This window comes from Cibotium barometz, chromosome 49 (genome assembly GCF_041138505.1).
Source record: "Cibotium barometz isolate CiBa-2024 chromosome 49, ASM4113850v1, whole genome shotgun sequence".
NCBI lineage: Eukaryota > Viridiplantae > Streptophyta > Polypodiopsida > Cyatheales > Cibotiaceae > Cibotium > Cibotium barometz.
Genome location: NC_141094.1, coordinates 39,041,336 through 39,063,296, shown reverse-complemented (window position 1 = coordinate 39,063,296; position 21,961 = coordinate 39,041,336). Strand labels below are relative to the sequence as shown.

At 42.7% G+C, this 21,961-nt stretch overlaps 1 protein-coding gene across 9 annotated transcripts in view; it reads right to left on the bottom strand.

Moving 5' to 3' along the window:
- Positions 1-19,801, bottom strand: part of LOC147610562 (uncharacterized) — a 33,632-nt gene extending 13,831 nt beyond the window's left edge. Inside the window, exons 1-16 of one of the 9 annotated variants that reach the window (XM_086785894.1) lie at positions 18,879-19,799; positions 17,711-18,661; positions 17,546-17,605; positions 17,194-17,452; positions 15,452-17,053; positions 15,024-15,347; positions 14,896-14,993; positions 14,631-14,753; positions 14,455-14,535; positions 14,329-14,382; positions 14,073-14,224; positions 13,678-13,913; positions 13,452-13,548; positions 10,760-10,857; positions 8,918-9,082; positions 8,000-8,833 (exon numbers count right to left, since the gene is read on the bottom strand). In XM_086785894.1, the coding sequence (XP_086642020.1) occupies positions 13,892-13,913; positions 14,073-14,224; positions 14,329-14,382; positions 14,455-14,535; positions 14,631-14,753; positions 14,896-14,993; positions 15,024-15,347; positions 15,452-17,053; positions 17,194-17,452; positions 17,546-17,605; positions 17,711-18,661; positions 18,879-18,965 (3,813 nt within the window). In that variant the 5' untranslated portion in view covers positions 18,966-19,799 and the 3' untranslated portion in view covers positions 8,000-8,833; positions 8,918-9,082; positions 10,760-10,857; positions 13,452-13,548; positions 13,678-13,891. Of the gene's footprint in view, positions 1-7,999; positions 8,834-8,917; positions 9,083-10,564; positions 10,858-13,451; positions 13,549-13,677; positions 13,914-14,072; positions 14,225-14,328; positions 14,383-14,454; positions 14,550-14,630; positions 14,754-14,895; positions 15,348-15,451; positions 17,054-17,193; positions 17,453-17,545; positions 17,606-17,710; positions 18,662-18,878 lie in introns of those variants that run through there. The other 8 variants (XM_086785893.1, XM_086785896.1, XM_086785891.1 and 5 more) reach the window with 8 other exon arrangements.
- Positions 19,802-21,961: the final 2,160 nt, after the last annotated feature.

Here is a 21,961-nt window from a genome sequence, read left to right as displayed (position 1 = left end):
AACAGGGTGAGCACCAAGGACCAAGTCAATACGATGATCTACTATCCTTTCAAGTGGTAAGCCTTATGGCAGAAGAGACAATGAAAATCATTACACAAAGAAGAATCCATTATATTTCCAAAATCAACTGTATTTACAAGAGGTCCCTGAGAGGGTTGTATACAATCACCTAAGATATAATACTGGACTTTCCTATGTTCGAAAGAAAAAGTATGACTGGACTAATCTATCTGGACTTGAAGAGTCTTAAACCACTCAATCCCTAATAACAATTCTACATGCTCTAGATGCATAATACAGCATTTTAGTGTATCATCGTAGTCCTGAATCGTAGTCCTGAATCCGAATCGGTAGCTTCTCCACCATTCGATCCCATACTTGCCAACCCGCAAGTAGGCATACCTCATAGGTATGATCGCTAGGTGTAATGTCAAGACCCAATTTCTGCACAAGTTTGTAATTAGCAAAATTGTGTGAGCTGCTAGGGTCCAAAAGAATGTGGATTATATGGCCATTCACTTCTCCATAAACTCCAAGAAGATCATGCAAGCCAAAAACTTTAGAGTTAAACAAACAATCAAAACATAAACTAGGGCGAGAAAGTACAGTAACTGACATACATGTCAAAGACAACTAGTTAGCTGTCTTTGGCTTGGGTGGTCTTTGCACCCTTCCGCTTCGGGCACTCATTACGCATATGTTCTTTTTCTTCGCAGATGAAGCAACGTCCCTCCTTCTTGAGCGTCAAAGCCTAAGGATGCATTTTTTCTTCGATGGGGTCGAAATTGAATTCTTCAAAGATTAGTCCGAAGGCTTTCCTTCTGTCGTACTAGCCATCGGTGCGGAGAACTTCATTTTGTACTTGTTCCCCTGCTCAGTTCGCGAATTTAGACTTGGAAGAGACCATTGTATCATCATAGATACGAGCGAAATAAATGGCCTCGTTCAAAGTTTTGCATGTGTTGTTTTTAACCTGTAAACGGTATGAGTCAGGTAAACCGACTACGAAGAAACCCAAAAGAGTGGTGGAATCCACCTTCGTAGCTTTCATCTGCTGGAGATAGACCTCATAAGTGAGGTTCTGCGAGGCCATGGTCAAAGTAGCAAACCAAGCAACAATATCATAGTCATCCTTTTTCCTTGTTACAATTTTGCTATTTTGATGTTGGGTAACGGTCTAAGAACCCTTGCTTCTAAATGTGTATAGCTTTCTTTGTATTCAATAAAATCATGTGGACTTTTGGATTTTACATTAATGAATGGGAAATAACTATATTTGGAACAGAAATGACTTGAAGATAATGAATTGATTTGTACGTATGGACAACGATATAGATGCTCAAGTGGTTTTGGTTTTTTAATCTTTAAGAGACTATTGTTATTTGAATGAAGGAGAAGTAATTGCTAAAATTTTAATCCTTGAAGTTCTTGACATTAAAAATAATGCAAACAAAACATCAACCATAAATAAAGTAGAGAGGGCTATATTTACTAGTCACACCACTTACACACCCAATATGAAATTACCTTTTTCACAGATTCAGCTATCTTTAAAACAATCATTTAATGAAACCATAGTGTCACTGATCATAATCCTCCAAAATATCTAGTTGAATTCTAATTTCCAATCATTCCTTCATCGGTGTACCTATGGCATCATTGGCAACCAGAACGCTCACCACCTGTCCACTCAGGGGCCTTTTTGATAGTTCCTATCTCATAGTACCTGGCAGTATATTCACTTATAAAAATCAAAATGGAATCTCCGTTGAAGATCAACAAGATCAAAAGACTTCTTCGAATTGTGCCCAAGTCGTTGGTTTAGGATTGAGTTCTTTCCACCAAAGCAAAGCTTTCCCTGAGAGCAAACCTGCTGCTAACTGGATCTTTTGCCATCGTCATATGGATGAAACTGAAAATGGACTTGCCACTTATGTAGCCAAGTGTCCACTATCTCTTTGGTACGCTGCTTTTGCTCGCCTCCAAACTGTTCCAGAGTAATATTGGGGCCTAAAGCAAATGCCAAAGTATCAATATCTGAAAGAGTAGATAGAGTAGTGGTCAACAAATAGTTGGAGTTCTGTAAAACCTACATCTGCACGGTGACTTGTGCTTGACATTCCATGGAAGAAGCTTCGAGAGCAACTTTAAACTCTTGGAAATCTGATTTTGAAACAAAATCGTCAAAAAGATCGCCATCGGTGGCTTCTATAGCCAGCAAGTCTTCACATTCGAGAACGGGTTTCTTGGGTCGACATCTTGAAGAGAGCAAGATGAGAGAAAAGTTTGATCTTGCGTCCCAAGGTTATGGAGGAATGTCACGCTCCACCTTATGCTGGTCATAGAGGTATCATGCCTACTACACGCATGATTGAGAGAGATTTCTTTTGGCCAAGCATGCGTAAAGACATTGAGGCATATGTACGTTGCCAAAAAGTGAAATTTGACAGGCAAAAACCTCCAAGTTTGCTTCAGCCATTACCTATTCTCTCGCAGCCATGGGAAAGTATTACTATGGATTTTATTATGGACTTGCCTAGATCCCAGCATGGGAATGATGCTATTTGGACCATTGTGGACAGGTTTAGCAAGCAAGCTCATTTCTTGCCCGTCAAGAAAACCATTAAAGTTGATCATATGGTGAAGCTTTTTCTTGCTAATATTTTCAAGCATCACGGTATGCCTAAATCCATTGTTGGGGATAGAGATCCCAGGACTACGAGCCTCTTCTGGAGGGCTCTATTTGATAACATGGACACTAAACTTGAGTTTTCATTAGCTTATCATCCCCAAACAGATGGCCAAAGTGAAGCTGCAAATTCAACCGTGTTGGATTTGTTGAAGTGTTATGTGACAATCAAAAGACTGCATTGGAGAAGTATCTTCCACTTGTTGAGTTTGACTACAACAATACGATCCATGCTTCCACGGGAAAGGCCCCGTTTGAGATTATTTATGGCAGAGTGGTCTTGCCACCCATCCTTCGTACAAAGGATGAGACTTTTGCAGCTGATGAGTATGTACGTGACTTGGATGTAGCCTTTGCTCAGGTACGGACAGCCATTGCAAGGTCACAAGATAAGCATAAAATGGCTGCTGACAAGCATAGAAGGGACATGCAAGTCAAAGAAGGTGATTGGGTTTTGCTGAAATTTGAGAAAGCTAGGCTTCGGAAGAGGCCACGACGAGAAGGATCATATCCTAAGCTTTCTCCTCGCTATTATGGACCCTTCAAGGTGATTCAAAAGATCAATGAAGTGTCATACAGGCTCGCCTTACCTAGTCATTGGAAGATTCACAATGCAGTTCATGTGAGTCTTTTGCAGAAGTATGTCGGGCCAGATCCTCACGAGCCTGTCAATCACAGAAGATCCGCCAGAGATTGATGAGCTTGAGAAGATTCTCCAGCCAGAACAGATTGTCTTTCACAAGGAGACAAAGCTACCTGCAGGAAAGCTTTCCAGGAGATACCTTGCGAAGTTCAAGAATTATTCACCCATTGATGCAAAGTGGGTAAACGAGGATTATTTTGTTGATACACACAGTTGTTGCAGGCATATCTTGAGGTTTTTCAGTTGAGGACAACTCTTTAGAAGCTCAGGGAGATGTCACCAATTGGCCGACCATATGGTCTATCTCCAGATTTGTGTCTCGTTCACTTGAGGCCAGGCCGGTGTCTCATGTGAAGGGGCCAGTATTTTTGCATAACATGGACGGGAGCCAAACTGGTGCCACCCGTGTGTTAGCAGGATGGTGTTGTATGGACGGGAGCTAGACTAGTGCCACCCGTGTATGACCTGGAATGTGTTCTATCCATGGGATTGTCACACCATGGAGGAGCCAGTATATGTGCTGTGTTTTGCCTATGGGACTATCACTCCATAGGGAGGCTCGTGCCTGGATCTGTGTCTTACCTATGGGACTGTCACTCCATAGGAAGACCAGGATTTGTGTTTTTTGTCGTGCCATCATTGTGCCCGACAGAAATGTTTAGTACTTGTTCCATGAACGGGAGATATATCCATGATACTGTTTGCACATGCATTCATGTTTGCATGCCTGGAACTGTCTTCGCGTGACTTGTATTCTTGTGTTTGCCTGTTTGACGTGCCACTTATTGAGCCAGGACGCCTCCTAGTGAGTCGTGAAGTTTGCTCTGTCTTCTGACGAGTTTTGTTGTGTGTGAACAGGTGGTAAGTGTATTGCATTTGTTTATTTTATAGCATTCTTTTTTAACCTTTGTTTTTATAAGGTTGCAGTGGGCACCCTCCCCAATATCTCATAGTGCCCTTGGTAGGGTGGACACCCATTATGGGCACCCACGTATGGGCCATGGTGGGGAGGGAACCCCTCAATCATGTGTGTGGGGGTGGGTGCATGGCCACCTACCCACCCCCCCTTGGGACTTTGGAACTGGCCGCCTCCATGTGATTCAGGTGGGCCGGCCAACTGTTCGTCGTGTGCCCCTCCATGCAAATCAGGCGGCACAGGTCTCTCTTCATTTTGCTCTACAGGCGGCTACGCACAGGCCACCATCCTCTTGCCTTGCAGGTGACTGCGCACAGGTTCTTCTCCCATCTCTCTCCTTGCTTTGCAAGCGACTGCACATAGGCGATTGCGCCTAGCCATCTCTTCATCCTGCTAGAGACTCTGCACACAGGCGGCGGCACACGCAGGTGGCTGCGCAAGTCTCCTCTGTCGCTTGCCCACAGGCGGCTGCGTGACTGCGTACAGGTTCCCATCTCTCACCTTGCAGGCGGCTACACACACAGAACTTCTATCTAGCTTGCGCACGCCGCACAAGCGACTCCAGCTCCCCGTACTGTCGAGCATCTGCTGACAATTCATTCCCCCATCTCTCAAGCTGGCAGCAACAACAGTAATAAAGACTTCTCTCTTTTCATACGGATACTCTCTGCTACTAACACCTGTTCGGTGCCGAGTAGTCCAAGCTTCTGGAGAACCACGGTCCATGGGTGCTGAGATCGAGAGCCAGGCGTTAGTACGAGAGCGCCGCATGGTCCTAGAACACCAGTGGGGCGCTCTCTACGGATTCCAGTGAAGGCACGGGACCGTAGAGACTAGACTTCTTCAAGTGAATCGCTCTCCTTCGAACGTCTACTTCAAGTCTCTTGTTTGGTAACTGTATTCATTTCAATTATACATGGACATCATCTGGTTCATTGAACCCATGGAGCATTGTATCACTTAAATACTCCCAATAATATATCATATATTGAGGGGGGGTCGGCCCGTTCCGGCCCCAGTGCTGGTGTCCATTGATCATCATTTCATTTCATTTCAGTTTTCAGTTGTTATTGAGTTGTCCATTTATATTGTGATATTTAAGTTGTGCTATTACGCGTGTGGGTGTCCAACGGATTCTATTTCCACTTGACAGGATCGATTTCACGTGCACACCTGCGTACACCCACGTATACTTGCCTGCGCACTCCTGCATATGACTGGTTCAATGCGCTTTTGGTTGGCTTCTTCCCTCGTAAGGGATGCGCAGCCACTCAAGCGCCACGCATGCAGTCAACCACCACATAGCCATAAAACTTCCTCTCTCTCACTCTTACAGATTTACACAGCCGTCGGGCTTCTCTTCTCTTTCCCTTGTTGAAAAAAACACAACCCTTCTTCTAGCTAAGTAAAACAACCCTTAACAAGACCATAATCCCTAACATAGATTCCAACGATGCAAAATAACATGCTGAATCTGAAAAAACAACAGTATCCACGAAAAACAGCAATCTTCTCGAACTCGTACCTTTTCTTTGACCTCTTCTAATCTACCTACCGACTTGCTCGTTCTCGAGGCTTGCTCTAATACCAGGGTCAAATACCCATAGGATCACCTCGTAGAATGCTCCTAGTACAAGACTCGAAACCTGCAAACAAACCAAGCAAACATGAAGGGGGTGCAGGCCTGACTCGCCTCCCAACCTTGACAGCCGTGGGCAAACCCACAAGTCTTGGTTATCCCCACCAAGCCACGAGCTGAGCTAACTAGATGGACGTACCGACCAATCTCTACCTCATGACGTCCCATACCGCCACGAAGCTACCCTCGCGGACCTTGAGACTGCTGCCGGCCTTGGCTGCATAAAGCAGGTGCACGTCTGCACTAGATCCAGGCTCCTGACCATAGAGCTCTCACAAAGACACGCGAGACTCTATGAACTAATGACTAACCTTGGCCACCCTTTTATAGGCTCTTGGCCGGTCACCGAGCATCCACACTTGGGCGCCTGCCCGTCCATACTTGGGTGCCCGCTCGTTAGTCTATCCCTAAACTCAGCTCACCAATCAATCTACCTAGCTCCAAGCTTCCCCAAACCTCGAAGCTAGTCTTGTGTGCGTGTAGCACACGATAGATATTGCCATCCATGAATCATGTAATTGGCTCCCTTGACTATGTTGAAGAAACACACATCTCATTATTCCATTTCTCTTGGAAAATGAGATTAAACTCAAAGGAAGTGCTTCAAAGTAGCTATAGATTCTCTAACATCTCCTACAATAGATTATATACATATCATATGTTTTTGGTCACAGATTAGCTAAGCTCTCTCTCTCTCTCTCTCTCTCTCTCTCTCTCTCTCTCTCTCTCGCCCTACTTACTATGAGATACATGGGAGATTCCACTGCCTCTTCCGAGAGGGGTTCGGACCACTCACACGGGTCATACAGTTTGAGGATTACAAGTGCTTGGGCATGTACTTGATGTAGCTCAGACAACACAAGGATGTAGTGTTGAGGCAGTGTACTAAGAGACAACACCGGCCCCGATAGGACACCTCTGCCCCAGCCCCATACCCTAAAGGGATTCTTAGCGAGAGCTCAATCCATTCTACGAGCCAGACATCCCTGACCCAAAGCATCAGGACCCTCCACCACACAAAGACAGATTCGCAAGGTTCTCCGCCAACATGACACGCTCCCATTAGAAAGGCCTGACATTCACTCCACCATCAGATCGGTTTTGGCCGAGGCAAGTATCGTCGTTAGCATATCTCACTCTACACAGGATCATCAGTTGATCACATGTACTTTCAAATGTTTTCATTTTACTTTTTCCTTCAGTTTCCATGGCTCAGTATATCCATGGCACCATTGTATTACTTTTGGTCTCATAGGCCCGTGGGGTCTTCCATAGACGTTAATATAACTTTCTTTCTTTCCCCCTCTCCCCACTGAGAGCCCACCATACTTCCATATGCCCATGTTGCATGCCATGCAGATAATGATGAGCGAGTTGAGAGCATCTTCTCACATCCACAGGGTTGCACGACTCACCTTCTCACTACCATAGGGTTGAGTCCCACAAAGTCGAGCGCATCCCATGAGATCTACTTATATAGAAAGTATGCACCACTAGTAAGGTGGAGATCGAGGAGCACTACTTTTTTACATGCAAAAAATTCATTCTCTTCTAGGACAAATTCGGCTCTACTCTCATGGATGATGGAGTACGAGGACCAAAGGTATTGGGATATGTATTTACTGAAGCTTCGTTGTCACAAAGAGCTCATGCTGAGGAAACACTCTGATAAACTAAGACAACCAACAGCCTCTCAAAGGCTCCATCACGGATTTCTTCGGGTCACAGCCACCCATGCATGCATGTATGTACATCTAATGGTTACATATGTATATGTGGGCATGTACAAATACATAAATACATGTATATATATATACATGTAAAGGATACATATATGTAATAGATATATATATATACATAAATACATATATACATATATATACATGTATATATATATATACATGTATATATATATATATATATACATATACATACATATATATATATACATACATATACATATACATATACATATACATATATATATTACATATATATTATGTACATAAATACATATCCCTCTTTCCAATAGGATTATGTCGATGAAGAGAACATCAAGCACATGAATGGCACAAACCCTAGTGATCACACTAGCTCAAAGTTGGACACATATTTCCCCATTTCTGTAAAATTAGGACATGAAGAAAGAAATGACAAGACTCATAGGCGAACGAGTTTTCTCAAAAGTTGAGTCCTCTCTCAAGAGTCCAAAGCATCTTATGGTGGCACCTTAGTTTACCGTATGTTCACAACAATAGGGTATCTAATGGCTGCCAACATATGCTCCATAATGTTGGTGAGAATAATGCCTCGTTCAATAATCCAAAGTGTTTCATGTTGAATACATTGGCACAATAGTATATTCACAAGGATTTTGTGTGTATAGGGGTCAATTTCGCCATGTAAGGCAAAGGTTGCTCCTGACCTACTTGATGTATCTTAGTTATGAATAGATGCCCTACAATTGTATCCACATACACGCAATCTTGCATGTGCCTGCTCATTTAGGAGCACATGCCCCATACTACATACAAGACAGTATGTATGTTTATGTACATGTGCAATCTATACCAATGGTGCTGTTTACAATTCTTACCAATGGTGCTATGTATATATGTGGATACCTATACTCGAAAATGAATACATACAATCTTTGTATTATGCATACATATGTATGTTATGTATACATGCAATTATATACCATTAGTGTATAACGACATATGTGGATCCTATGCACCACAATAAAAACCAATGGGGTTTAAAAGCATCTCAGCTTGCATGTAATCACACACAATACAATATATATGTACCCACATGTGCATGCCCCCTTGACAATTTCGAAAGGTAAATGAAAAATCCCTTACCTTTGCTAGCTTGTGTGAAGCATGTAGAGCTAAGCCTTTCCTCATCTTCTTCCCATTAACTTGAGCAGAGGTTAATCGCTTACTTAAAAACCAAGATACCACCATTGGTTACCCACATGTGCATGCCCCCTTGACAATTTCGAAAGGTAAATGAAAAATCCCTTACCTTTGCTAGCTTGTGTGAAGCATGTAGAGCTAAGCCTTTCCTCATCTTCTTCCCATTAACTTGAGCAGAGGTTAATCGCTTACTTAAAAACCAAGATACCACCATTGGCACTTTCTACTATTGTTCTCCGAGGTCACAAAGATCTAGCTTCAAAAATAACATAACCTGCATACCAAGCTCAATATCATATATGGCGAATGTGGATACCACTTGAAACTCAAAATCATACATAAAGAATATGAATACCACTTGCATCAATGTGCATTCAGTGCATGAATGCTCCCAAAAGAGAACAAGTGAACCTTTTATCTCATCCAAATAAATCTTCAACTTGTAAACACCTTAGCCTACTTTCATGACTTTATCTCAAATAAAGTAGCATCTCACAAAAAAATCAATAAAATTTACATGAAAAAACATAAATCTTTAAGTGCCAAAGTGGGCGAAAATTTCAAAGCATCCGTCCACCTCCTTGAGACCTTTCAGAACAGATTTGCCAAGACTTCAATGTTCGTGTGTGAAACAAAGCACCTCAAATATGCATCTCTAGCCCGAATATATTGCTTCACTTTTTCATCCCTTGAAATTTATGTAAACCCAGGTGCACTCCAGCATTTGGGTACTGTAACAGAAACCTCTCTAACCCTACCTAGTAATACTTGCAATCTAGTAATGTAATGAGCAACAATTCAAGATCACAACTAGATCCAAGACTTTGTAAGAAGATTTACGCAACCACGAGTTCAGTATAACTAGCCAGATTATTCATATTTAAGAGAAAAGAGTATAATGTCGTAAACATTACAAATAAGAAAATGACAATGAATCATTGAACACTTCCACACGTTCAAGAAATGTGAATCCTCTCTAACTGTAAGCAGTAAAACATGCAATCTAGAGATGTATTCATTGAGCATCGATTCAAGATCACAACTAGATCCAAGGATTTACACTACAATGAGCTATGTATAATTTAGCTGGATTATTAAGTAAAAGCTAGGACATAAGAAAAAAGAGATGTATAATCCTGTAAGCATTACAAATAAGAGAGTTAAAACTTACACGCGTTCAAGAGGTGGAGAGAGAATGCAAACGCATAAAAATACAGCTGAGAGGGGACAACTCTCAAGTTGAGTAACAACAATGACATGGCTAGTCTCAATGATACTCAACAAATTAGTGCTACCCATTATTTCTGGCCAAGTATGAGTTTTAGAGGAAGGCTCTTTACATACAATGTCATACATGCATGGCACCCAAGCAGGAGGGACCCATCATCACTGCCCATTCACCTTGGATAAGAAATCTCCCCCATCCAAGCCCCTGCCCATCCGCAAGTTGTGGCACACTCTACAAAGGGCCTAAGTCAAGAAGAAAATTAAGGTAGCATCTAAATCACTACTGTGGGAGGGGGACATCAGAACATTGTGATCGGTCAACAATGACATAACATAATGTGTGAATTCCGGCTGACAATAATGTGCAACCTAAAAAAGAAAGCAATCATGAATATGGTCTTTATATGGATTTTTTTCCCTGAAAATTTGAGGCTGTAAACATTGTTCTTTTCAGAAAGTCAAAGAAAAGATCCCTTTCACCCAATGCTGTTGAAAAACGGGATTTCTGGGTGGTAGTAGAACCAATATCAGTATTAATTCCACTCTTGAATTTAATATTTGGAAATTTACATTATGTCACAATATAGCAATAAAAGGCTCGGTTGAAATGTCTACAAGAGCATTGTCAAGGTAGTTATCAAAACACTCTCACAAACTTGGCATGAGATGCTGATCACTTGAGTTGCTTAAATGGTAAATGGTGTTTGATTCCATTGAGACGTACCAGGATAACTGAGACTCCTTGCAGCTCAACCATATCTTGTGTTCCATCAAACAAGCCTCCATTGCAAGATTTGAGTGAAATACAAGGGGCTTTATCTGCTGGCAAAACACGAGAGATACGCTTCAATTCAAAACATGTGCAAAATTGCAGCATTCTCCATATGAGTTAATCCTTGAAACACAAAACAGTGTTGGGGCTTCACAGAAGATGGGCTAGTAAGTATCCTGAGATCAATCAAGCGGTAGAGCAAAGGCACAAAAAAAATTGACACATGATGCTAGCATTAAAATACATTTCATCAGGCTTGACATAGCTCAGTGCGCTTTAGTGTGATAGTTAGTCAATTGTATGTATGTAAATGAGTCTTCCTTTGAAAGTCAAATATTTGCAGGTTGCTAGCTAGCAACACTAAACTCTCTAAACGCACATGACAAAGACCAACCAGCCTGCAAAAAACCGAACTCTACTCAATAACACTCTAAAGGTCAGTATGTGTGTACAAGACTCATGGGATAAGTGCTTGACGGCACGAATCTATAATAGTGGCCAATGATCCTATGTGCTCTGTAAGCAATGCATGGTGTCAGGGTAGCCCGCTTAAGTGGCTACCTTGATCGGCATAAATTCTAAAATATTCACCTCCCCTCGATTTTTGCAGTTTAACAGTGATTGGTGTGTTTTCCATAACACTTCACTATAACAATTGCGTAGACCTAAGGTTTAATGCAAATATGGGTCAAGATTTTAGCGACTCACGCTACCCTCTGTGTTGCCCTCTATCCAGATTACAAAAATAAACAAGGGAGAGAGGACACTTCATTCATGGCCTCACAAACGTTTGTTAAGAAGTTTTAGGAACATCATAGACATGTAAGGGGGTGAAGACAAAACCCCTCACGAGAGGGAGAGGGGGGGGGGGGGGGTTGTATTTGTGTGTGTGTGTGTCTCTGTGTGTGTGTGTGTGTGTGTGTGTGTGTGTGTGTGTGGTGTGGGATTCCCTATTCCATAACGCTATTATATCACATGTAGTCAAAGGGTATTTAGCTTCACAAAATTTATGAGGCAGAAGAAGAAATGACAATGTTAGGTAGTGCCTAGGGTCAAAAGGGGGAGCTTGATACAATGGACCTTAAGCCATGAGATCATCACCCTAGTTTTAATGTCCACTTTTAGTGAAGCCTCAGACCTCAACTAGCCATTGATAAGCTCTAGCAGAGATGAGATGGAAAAACACCCTGGCTAACTAGCAGCTTGGCAGATGGCTTCAGCTATTTGGCAGAGCTGAGCGACTTCCGATAGATTGCTTATAGCTAGCTAAATGCAGCAAGGTAGCATCGAATTTTTGCTATGTGGCAACTCAAAACTACAACCCACAAGGCTTAGGTACCTCACAAGTACTTAAAAATCTCCTTCATAAGACATAGCACACTGACATGTCTTGGTAAACTTCCTCACAGTGTTGCCGATGGCCATCGGCCAAGCTATTCCCTGGTCACTTCATTCAATCCAAGCAGCTCAGTAGGTGAAATTTTGTCACGTTTACCAGTTATGTTTGCAAGACATACAGTCTATGCCTCACAAGTTTGGATTCGGCTTATGACAATAACTGAGTAGAGCATGCCATGAAGGAGCCAATTAAGCAGGCAATGAAGGTGTCTTGCCGATACCTCTAGATGTATATCTCACATGAATGTGACCCTCTCATATAACAGTTATATGAGGTAATCATGGTATCAACAGAACATTGGAGAAACTTGAGCGATCATTCTATTGGCCAAAGATAAGACAGGATGTCTATCAATACGTCCAAGCATGTCAAATATGCCAAAAAGTGAAGGTACCTCATACGAAACAAACAAGGTTACTTCAACCTTTGCCAGTTCCAGACGGTCCTTTCCAGGATATCAGTACGTACTTTATTGGACCTCTTCTCGGTGCATTTGGTGAAACCGATCCCGTCAAGTGGGAAAGACTCCGTTGGACACCCACACCCTTAATAGCACAACTTTAGAACCACAAATTTGAAATGGACAACTTAACACAACTTGAAATTTAAATGAAATGAAATGGAAAGATGGACACCAACACAGGGGCCGGAACGGGCCGACACCCCCCTCAATATATGATATATTTATTGGGAGTATTTAATAAATACAATGCTCCATGGGTTCCAAGAACCAGATAATGTCCATGCTTTCTCGTGTTAACATTTCAGAGTAACTTCTCATGTAACACTTCTAAGTAGTTGAACAGCTCCTCTAAATCATTAACCCTGCTATATCGTCACCTTGACATGTGATAGAAGATACAAGTTGAGAGTACACTGATACACAAACACATCAAACTTAGGGCTAAGCACTCGGAAACCATCACTTTTTTCAAGGTTTCTCGCAAGGTTTTCATTTGTAAACATAATGGTTTGTCTGACCCAAGCTTCAGAGGCCTTGCCTAAAACCCTACCTAAGGATCAATGCCTAACATGAATGGTCACACACTCAGGTGCACGCACACGAGTTTGCTTCTCAAAACTCCAAATCTTAACAATTAAAGGAGGAAGCTGGTGCAATACCTCATAAAAGGCAAGGTTTGACATGGTAAACCCATAAATTGTAAGAAATGTATAAAAGCAGAGAGGTCACAGTAACGGGCATACTGACATTCAAACCAATAAAAAGCAATGATATAAAGTTACCTTGGCAGCAAACCAATAAAAAACGGCAAAGTTGTATGGTTGTGTACAAGAGCTTGTATCCATACTTTCTGTGCATTGCTCAAATAAGATTTTCATGCTGCATATGCAAGAGCTTTGTATAAGAACCTTCCAAAAGTCCAATTTGCAATTCAAAAGGACGACCACATATGCAATACAAAAAGACCATGCCTCTAGTCTCAAGATTCAATTACTGCATTGATCTCACCTTATTGTCTTTCCCCAATGAATCCAACATGCAATTATCAATGTAACCTGGCATCTTGTCAAGAAAGGTGGCATTTTGGCTCCAGAAAAAAAGAGGAGGTTGGAATTCATTGATGTGTTAAACGAATTGCATCAAAAGATGAATTCACTGCCCTTGCTTTCAAGGATGTGCCAGCTCAGCAAAAGCATGATCATCTCCAGATAGAATCGCTGCATCAATTCAAAGATCCTCGGCACCTGTATCCCAAAAAAATGTTTAAAAAGTCAATGGCTTCATAAGTTTCTTTACTTATTTGGCCTAAGGTGTGTGCCACACCTGCCAGCATGTGTGGGTGCTTGGGCAGGTGTGTGCACGTTTGCATCCATGAGCGAGAGTGAGAACGAGAGAACACTCACTTTGTGAAGCCACAATTGCACGGAATTTTCTGCTCTTCATGTGGGAACTTGTAGTCGTATGTAAGCTCTTCTCCATCTCTAATGTGCCGCTTGGAGTAGATAAATATTTTCTTTGACCCTTCCACAGTTATAATCTTTGTATAGCAGTTGGGCTAAAGCAAGGTAAATAAAATCAAATAAACTTAATTAATTAGAAGGTTAAACCACAACTGGCAACCCACATGAGCTTCAAGGTTAGAGTACTAAGTTGACATACATCACAAGAATGATTTATAAACCTTGCAAGCCCTCCACGCTTTGTAGCGTCCACCTGATCATAATAAAACTTTAGCACCAAAATTTTACTCCATGCCAGCCTAGCACCAAGAAATACAGCACTTACCACAGTCTCGCTATCAATGCGAAACAAGTAACTGCTCCCAATACCCATTTTCTCATACTGCTTCTCCCTAAGATCCGATATCTGCAAATCCATACCTGCTTATAGCTGTGTTCATATCCTACTTAATAACCATATAAACCTTGCTTAAGTACCCATGGCAGATGCTCATTGCTTACCCTTGGCCTCACGAGTTCACCCACATATTCAATGACAAAATCACCAGCATCAATGGGCTCAAGGGCAAATACACCCCAATCATGTATCTTGCTCCTTGCAAATTTCAACTTTTTCTTTCGGGCCTGCAAACATCCATCAACAAAAGACCTGACCTGCTTAAAACTTATCCAATTAGAATTTAGGGGACAAAGTGAGTGATGTTGACCAGTAATCATCATGAAACAAACAGCCTGCATAAGAGTGATACAGAAGAAGGGATAATACCTTTGACTGCGTGAGCTTTAGGATATCAGAACCTTCAGCAGCAGCTGCCAGTTTCCGAAGCTGTACACGGTTTGTTCGAGCAGCTTGTATATTTCTCTGACCACCAAGCAAGCTTGCATGCAGATTCTTGGTTCTATTGAGCCCAGCACTGCATGCCCCTTGAACTCTTTCGCTGGGATGTGCATCCCGAGCCAAATTGTGCCACTCCCACCCATCAATAGAGGTTCTAGCACAACCATTGTAATCTTTAGGCACTGCCACCATGCTCAGCTTCAATGTGCCCAAAACCTCTATGTGATTTCTTCTTTTCTTCTTCTTCTTCATTGACAGGTAATTTTTTGCATTTTTGGGCTTAAGTTTTGATGTAATTAGCATGAGCTGTTTCAATGACTTGACATGCCCTCTTTTCTTCTGAGACACGAGGAATGGCAGGTCGGCAGCAAAGGGACACCCTACACAAAATCCATAAATTTAAGGTAGCATCAATGGTGGCATGAAGAAGATTATCATAATTTTTAACGTTATTCATAACCCACATTAATCCTGATATTAGCACCTTTGTTTTTTGTCATGAGTGATGTCTGACAATTATGTTCAAAGGCATCATCATGTTGGTCACCATCCACCAGTTGATGCTGCACTTCCTCTGCAGAGTCTGATATGACCTCCTTGTAATCTTCAAAACAGCTCCTGGATGAGCTGGACGACTTCGAGTGCAATTCTGAGATTCTATCATTGGGTACACATGATTCCAACCTTTCTAGATCACGGAGCATCTCCTGGGCCTTTCTAAGAAAAGGGAGGATTTTGCTATGCGAAGCATCCATACTGTTATCATTCCTACTACTCAGCTCCGGTACACCCATCATCACAGCAGATTTACAAGTTTTTTCTATGTCTATCTCACTGAAGTATTCAACAGGACTGCACTGGAGTTCTCCGGACAAGTGTGCTGTGTTGTTCCCAGAGCATGCATTAGCTCCTTGGGCAGCCCTCCCTTTTGAGGTGGCCTCTGCTGGGCAGGAATAGCTTTCAGAAAATGAACTCTCCACTGTTGAAGCTTTAAGCCGAGTGGCATCGCATTCAATCCTTAAACCATCTTCTACACTTGACAAACACCTAAATCTGCTAGAGGGATTATCCTTTTCTTCTAACAATGATTTTCTTCTCTCTTTCTTATCATCAAGCCAGCATCCCAATTGCTCACTAATTAGAGCACTCAGAACATTTTTGGAGTAGTTCTTCTTTACAGCTGCAAGCAGCTCACGGTGAATCAATGCTAAAGGATCCATGCCATGCCTGAATTTCTGTCCACAATCAGACGTGTTCGGCTTCAATGAAGGTCCAACAGGGATTGATGCCCTGTTGATTTGTGTCCATGCTTTGAGAAGGCTATGAGACCCAATTCCAGATCCATCCATAGGAAGCCCTGTATGGCCAGAGCTCACCTGCTTACAAGAAAAATAATCCTCCATGCCTGGTGGTGGTGGTTCAGGGGATTCGAACAAATACTTCACAGGTGACAGGAGGAATTTTGATTTTGTTGCATGTTCTCCGGTCAAAACTGACATACTGTTGTTAGCTAAACTTTGCTCTCTACTCCTAAAACCTGTAAAGCTCTGACAACTTACATCACTACCTCTGATAAACGTTGTTTCCACAGCCTTTGACAGATTGTTTACGGAAGGCCACTTTTGGCCTACGGGCTTGCTTAGTGGCATGCCTATACAGACTCTAGGAGAAGGAAAAGCTTGAACTTGGGGTTCCAATAGCTTTGCATGGAAGGGAGAAGCAGCCCAAGTTGGAAGCCTGCTAGAGTTTCTTCCTATTTCCATTGCCCCTTGAGCAGAAAGATTCAACTCTTGTGGAGGATAAGAGGAAACGCCTTGCTGGCTTGAATCGCTTTGGCCATGCACGTTTGGCCCCATTTGTGAAAAAAAATTCAATTTAGGCAATCCTGTAGGCTTCCACAAAGAAAGATCTACACTTAGCTGAGCCTCGAAAGGAGACTTTCCATAGAACCGCATGACAGCTGCATGCAGCCGTTGTTCAATAAAAGACACTATGTTTGCCTTTTCAGAGCTTAAATTCACACACTGGGCACCTTTCTCCCCGTTGACCAGCACTACAGGACTTCCAGGGACCCTATCAGAGGCCTCTGCAAAATAAGTATGAATCTCGTTCACCAGCAAAAAGTGTATAAACCTATGCATGTATATATATGTGTGTGTGTGCGCGTGCATGCACATCAGCAGGCATGGTCTCGCAGAGCCGCTTATGTACAGATAAATCATATACCTTTTGAACATGGCTCTGTTAAAGCCCAGGTACCAGCCACTGCCTTGAAACCAGGTGGTATCGACCCTTCTGTGTTTATGAAACACGAGACTGAGGAGTTGACACCAACTGCAGAACACTGTGCTCCAGTTGATGATGTGGCAGAGTTGGGCGTCAGAATACAGCTTGCACACTCTGAAAACTGAACACTAGGACCTCCAAAGCCAGGTGGTAGATCCACATTCTCGGCGACTTTTCTAGGGGACTCTCTCGGTGCAACCTAGAGAAAACCTTGCACCAATCAATCACCAATACTAGCGGTAGTTATTGGTCAATACCCCAAAATTGAAAGCATGCAACACAATAAGAAGACCTGCTGGCTAGCATCTGAGGAACTTTTGAGGGCCTCACTTCTTGCACCAGCAGCAGCACTCTTCGACGCCCAAACACACACACACAATCAATAAACAAACAAGTAATGCACATTCAGCTAAAAAGTTTGCCCATTCCTTTTTGCAAAACTTATGTTAAAACACACCTCAGCCTTCACCGGAGGAGGATAAGATGAGGCAGCACAACAGGAAGATGACATTTGCAAATGCGGCTGTTGATAGCTCAGAGAGCATGCACAAGAGTTAGCTGCTGCAGCTGTGACTTCTTGGACTCCAGCTCCAAGACCATTTAAAGAGCTTGGATTCCTGCATGAGAAGTCTGTGGTAACAGTCGAATGACTGGCAAACAACTCTGAATTTACTTGCTCCATGTTTATGGGCAGCAGAGAGGAGACGTGACTATAAGGTCCCTGTGGACATGGACCTTCGTTATTTACAAATGGTGTCTTCCCTGAAGAGAGATGATTTGATGGGCCCCCTGGTTTGGACATAGATGCATTGCAACCTTGCAGACCTTCAACCAAATGCTTCAATGCCATTGGCTTACCCAGCTTGCCCTGGTGAACTTGATGTATCAAAAGATCCTCTGGCAGAAATCCGACTTGTAATCCTTCCATCAGCTGCTTCAGTGTGTATGGCCCACTCATTTTTGCATGCTCATTTAAGTACATCCACTTTGGTTCCTCAAGCAACATATTCGGCTTGCCTTGACCATTTTCCAAGGAAACAAACTGCTGCAAAGCTGCAGCTTTGTTGTTCTCCCAAACCTTGTGTTTCTTCCGAAGTGGTCCTTCAAATCGCAGCTCTGAAGATCCATCTAGTGCAGGCCTGTCATTTTGCCTCTTCAAGTGTCGTTGGTAGCTCCATATGCCACCTCCATTGACAAGACCCCCAGAAGGATTGATGGTTTTGCCAATTTGTTTAGGATTGTAACTCCCTGTAGTCTTGGGCTTCCTGGGCCCAGTAAAATTATTGTTCGTCCAGCCGGCATTAGTCCCTATATGAGTGTTCACAGCTGCAGGCTGCCACTGAGCACTTGAGAGTTGTCCACCCTGTTGCTTGTCTAGTGCTGGAAAACACCTTTTTCTCCTATCAACCTGCAACAAGCTACAACACATGAGAGAACTGCTTCATTAAACCACCATTTCCCCAACGCCTCCTTCCCCTGCTGGGAATCTGCTCCTTGCCTCACAGTCGATCAACCAATAGTTAGCGTGCATGCGTGTGGTGGCAAAAGTGCCCCAAACAAACCATGGAAAACAATTAAACCTAATTGAATTTTAAGATAACCAGTGCTTTAGTCATCCTTCTCACCTCTTGTAGGGAGGTTGAGCTTGAAATGGAGCAGCTTGCAGGGGGTAGCCTGCTCGCATCAATTCTGATGGGATGCCTCTGGAACATTGGTGGGTTAGCCACTGCAAACGCTGCCCGGTTGGGTAAAGTAGAAGCCAGGACGATGCCCCAATTGCGGTGCTCGCTGGGTGTCCTCTTCACGAAGATCTCCCTTGCACGGACGCTATTTAAAAACCACGGACCTGCTTTTAAGATGAAAACCCTAGTTTACGTGGCCGGCACATTCTGCAGCCCTAATTTCCGAGGCTGAAAACACTGATTTCGAGGTTTCCCGTGCAAACCTTGATTTGCAGTATCTAAGAACCCTTACTTAAAAGAATAAAACCTAACTTCCCTAAGCCTACACGGGTTTAAGAGTTTCGGGCGGACTATGCAGACCATCGATTTCAAAAAGCACAGGCACACCCTACAAAACCTAGTTTCTCGGATCCTGAGAGCCCTAATTCTTGCGAGGCAATCAGCAGATCCTGAAAAACCTAATTTCACAGAGATCCGAATCCTGAACCCTAATATTCCGAAAAGCTTTTGCACTGTTCCCAATATAGCCCAGGCAATGGCAAGGGCGATTGTGTGTGTGTGTGTGTGAGCACTGTTCCCAATATAGCCCAGGCAATGGCAAGGGCGATTTTGTGTGTGTGTGTGTGTGTGTGTGTGTGTGAGAGAGAGAGAGAGAGAGAGAGCACTGTTCCCAATATAGCCCAGGCAATGGCAAGGGGGATTTTGTGTGTGTGTGTGAGAGAGAGAGAGAGAGAGAGAGAGAGAGAGTACAGACCTGCGAATCGCAGAATGTTGGGGCGATTTGCAAAACCAAGTGCAGTTAGGAGTCAGAGAAGAAGGGAACCTAAAACAAAGACGAACAGCTGCCTAAAGCAACCCCAGGGTGAAAGACCGCACTAACCCAATATATATATATAATATATATTCACACGTGTGCATGTGTGAAAGAGAAGAGAGGAGGAGGAGGAGTTCTAATTTCATAGCCAAGCCAACGGACCATATATGATCCATATGACAGCACTAAAGTGTAAGGATGGGACCTAAACCCCCGTTCTAATGTGAGCCCTATGGGACCTAAACTTATGATCTCTCTCGATTGGAAACCCTATACATAAACCGCAACCCCAACACTCCCAATGTGAGAAAAAGAGAGACCACATGCATGTGGGTGCCATGTAAGATTTTAAAATAGACATGGAAAGAAGAAGCTGGAACAAAAACGTTGATGCTCTTCCACTAGCTCATCAAAAAGACATGTATACCTAAGCATTTAGGTGTGTGTACAGCAAAACACTTGCTCTAGACTTGAGTAGTAAAAGGACCCACCAATCAAGTCCGCACAAGGTAGGCTTTGCTATATGTGTATGTACATGTGTTTGTAGTCTGCAGTGGTATTTTCTTGTGTTCAAAGTTTAGTTCAAATTGACGATACATTTAGAATAAGGCCTATGTAGCAACTTTAATCCCCATGATGTGTTTAGTTAGACACTATATAAAATACCAAATAACTCTCTCTCTCTCTCTCTCTCTCTCTCTCTCTCTCTCTCTCTCTCTCTCTCTCTCTCTCTCTCTCTCTCTCTCTCTCTCTTTGTGGAAGCCACGATACATGCATGGCTTTACCTTCATGGCTTTTATCCACCATACACATGTTTGGAATCTAGCTAGCTTGCCCAACTACTCAAGTCTCCCAGCTTTCCTGCATCGAACACAGTCCCACTGTGTAGAAAGAAAAGACTCCCAAAAAACAACTTGCAAAGGTACATATATTGGCACGTTCCCTTTGGTCATATACGCATGATTCTTCTTCACACATGCTTGTTTCTTACAACTAGGAAAGGTACACCCTCTTTGTTCATATACGCATGATTCTTCTTCACACATGCTTGTTTCTTACAACTAGGAAAGGTACACCCTCTTTGGATACACAAACTCCACGTTCTTTATTTTCTCAAACACGCTCTTCTTTTTTCACACACACTATAGGCAACTTCTGACTAGCACAGGTACATGGATTCCGTGAATCATATATGCCAACCTCTGATTTGCTCCTTAAATATGTGCATCATAACAAGCTCCCATCCATATAAACGGCTACTATGACATAAGTGGTATAGTACAAGTTGAGTACAAGAAGTTGCTTATAGTAAGGACACAACCACTGTTACAAACCAGCATGTTAGCAGTCTACCAAATATTTTGTTCTTCTCCTATTATTCCACAGAGACACAATTTCACCAACCCCATACACCCATCCTCCTATTGGGATTCTACAAACCATTAGAGAGAAAGTAGCAAGTACAATAGATTTGTTATTTAGACTGAATCCACAACTTGGAGGAGTCAAATTCCCCAAAGCATTGTGTAAGTAAACAAAAGCTTGGGGTGTCTCCCCTCCCCTTAGTGAGAAGCCAATTTCTAAAGGATCACTGACCACAACCTCAATCTTGCGTGAAATGCAACTGCCTATTAAGCTAGGGAACACAGATTTGTTGTTTAGACTGAATCCACAACTTGGAGGAGTCAAATTCCCCAAAGCATTGTGTAAGTAAACAAAAGCTTGGGGTGTCTCCCCTCCCCTTAGTGAGAAGCCAATTTCTAAAGGATCACTGACCACAACCTCAATCTTGCGCGAAATGCAACTGCCTATTAAGCTAGGGAACAAAATTCACTACTTATTCTAGTGATTAAATTATTGCTCTTGCATTGCTTTTGATCTTTCACATGCCTTGCTTCGATGGAGCCTAGCTTGCTATGTTGAGGTGAAGTATGACATTCTACTTGTTGATTAGGTGGAGGGCGAGTTTCTACTTGTTGATTAGGTGGAGGGCGAGTTTCTACTTGCTTCTTGGGTGGAGCTTGAGTTTCTCCTTGTTTCTTCAGTGGACCTTAAGATTCTACTTGTTACTTGGTTAAACCCTGAGTTCCAGCCCCCCTCCCCCCCTACCGTGTTGCTCAAGAGGAGCTTGAAATTCTTCAAGTTATTGCTTCTTCCCCTAGTTGCATATAAATTTAGAGTTTTCTTGTAAAAAAATTTGCAACTATTTATC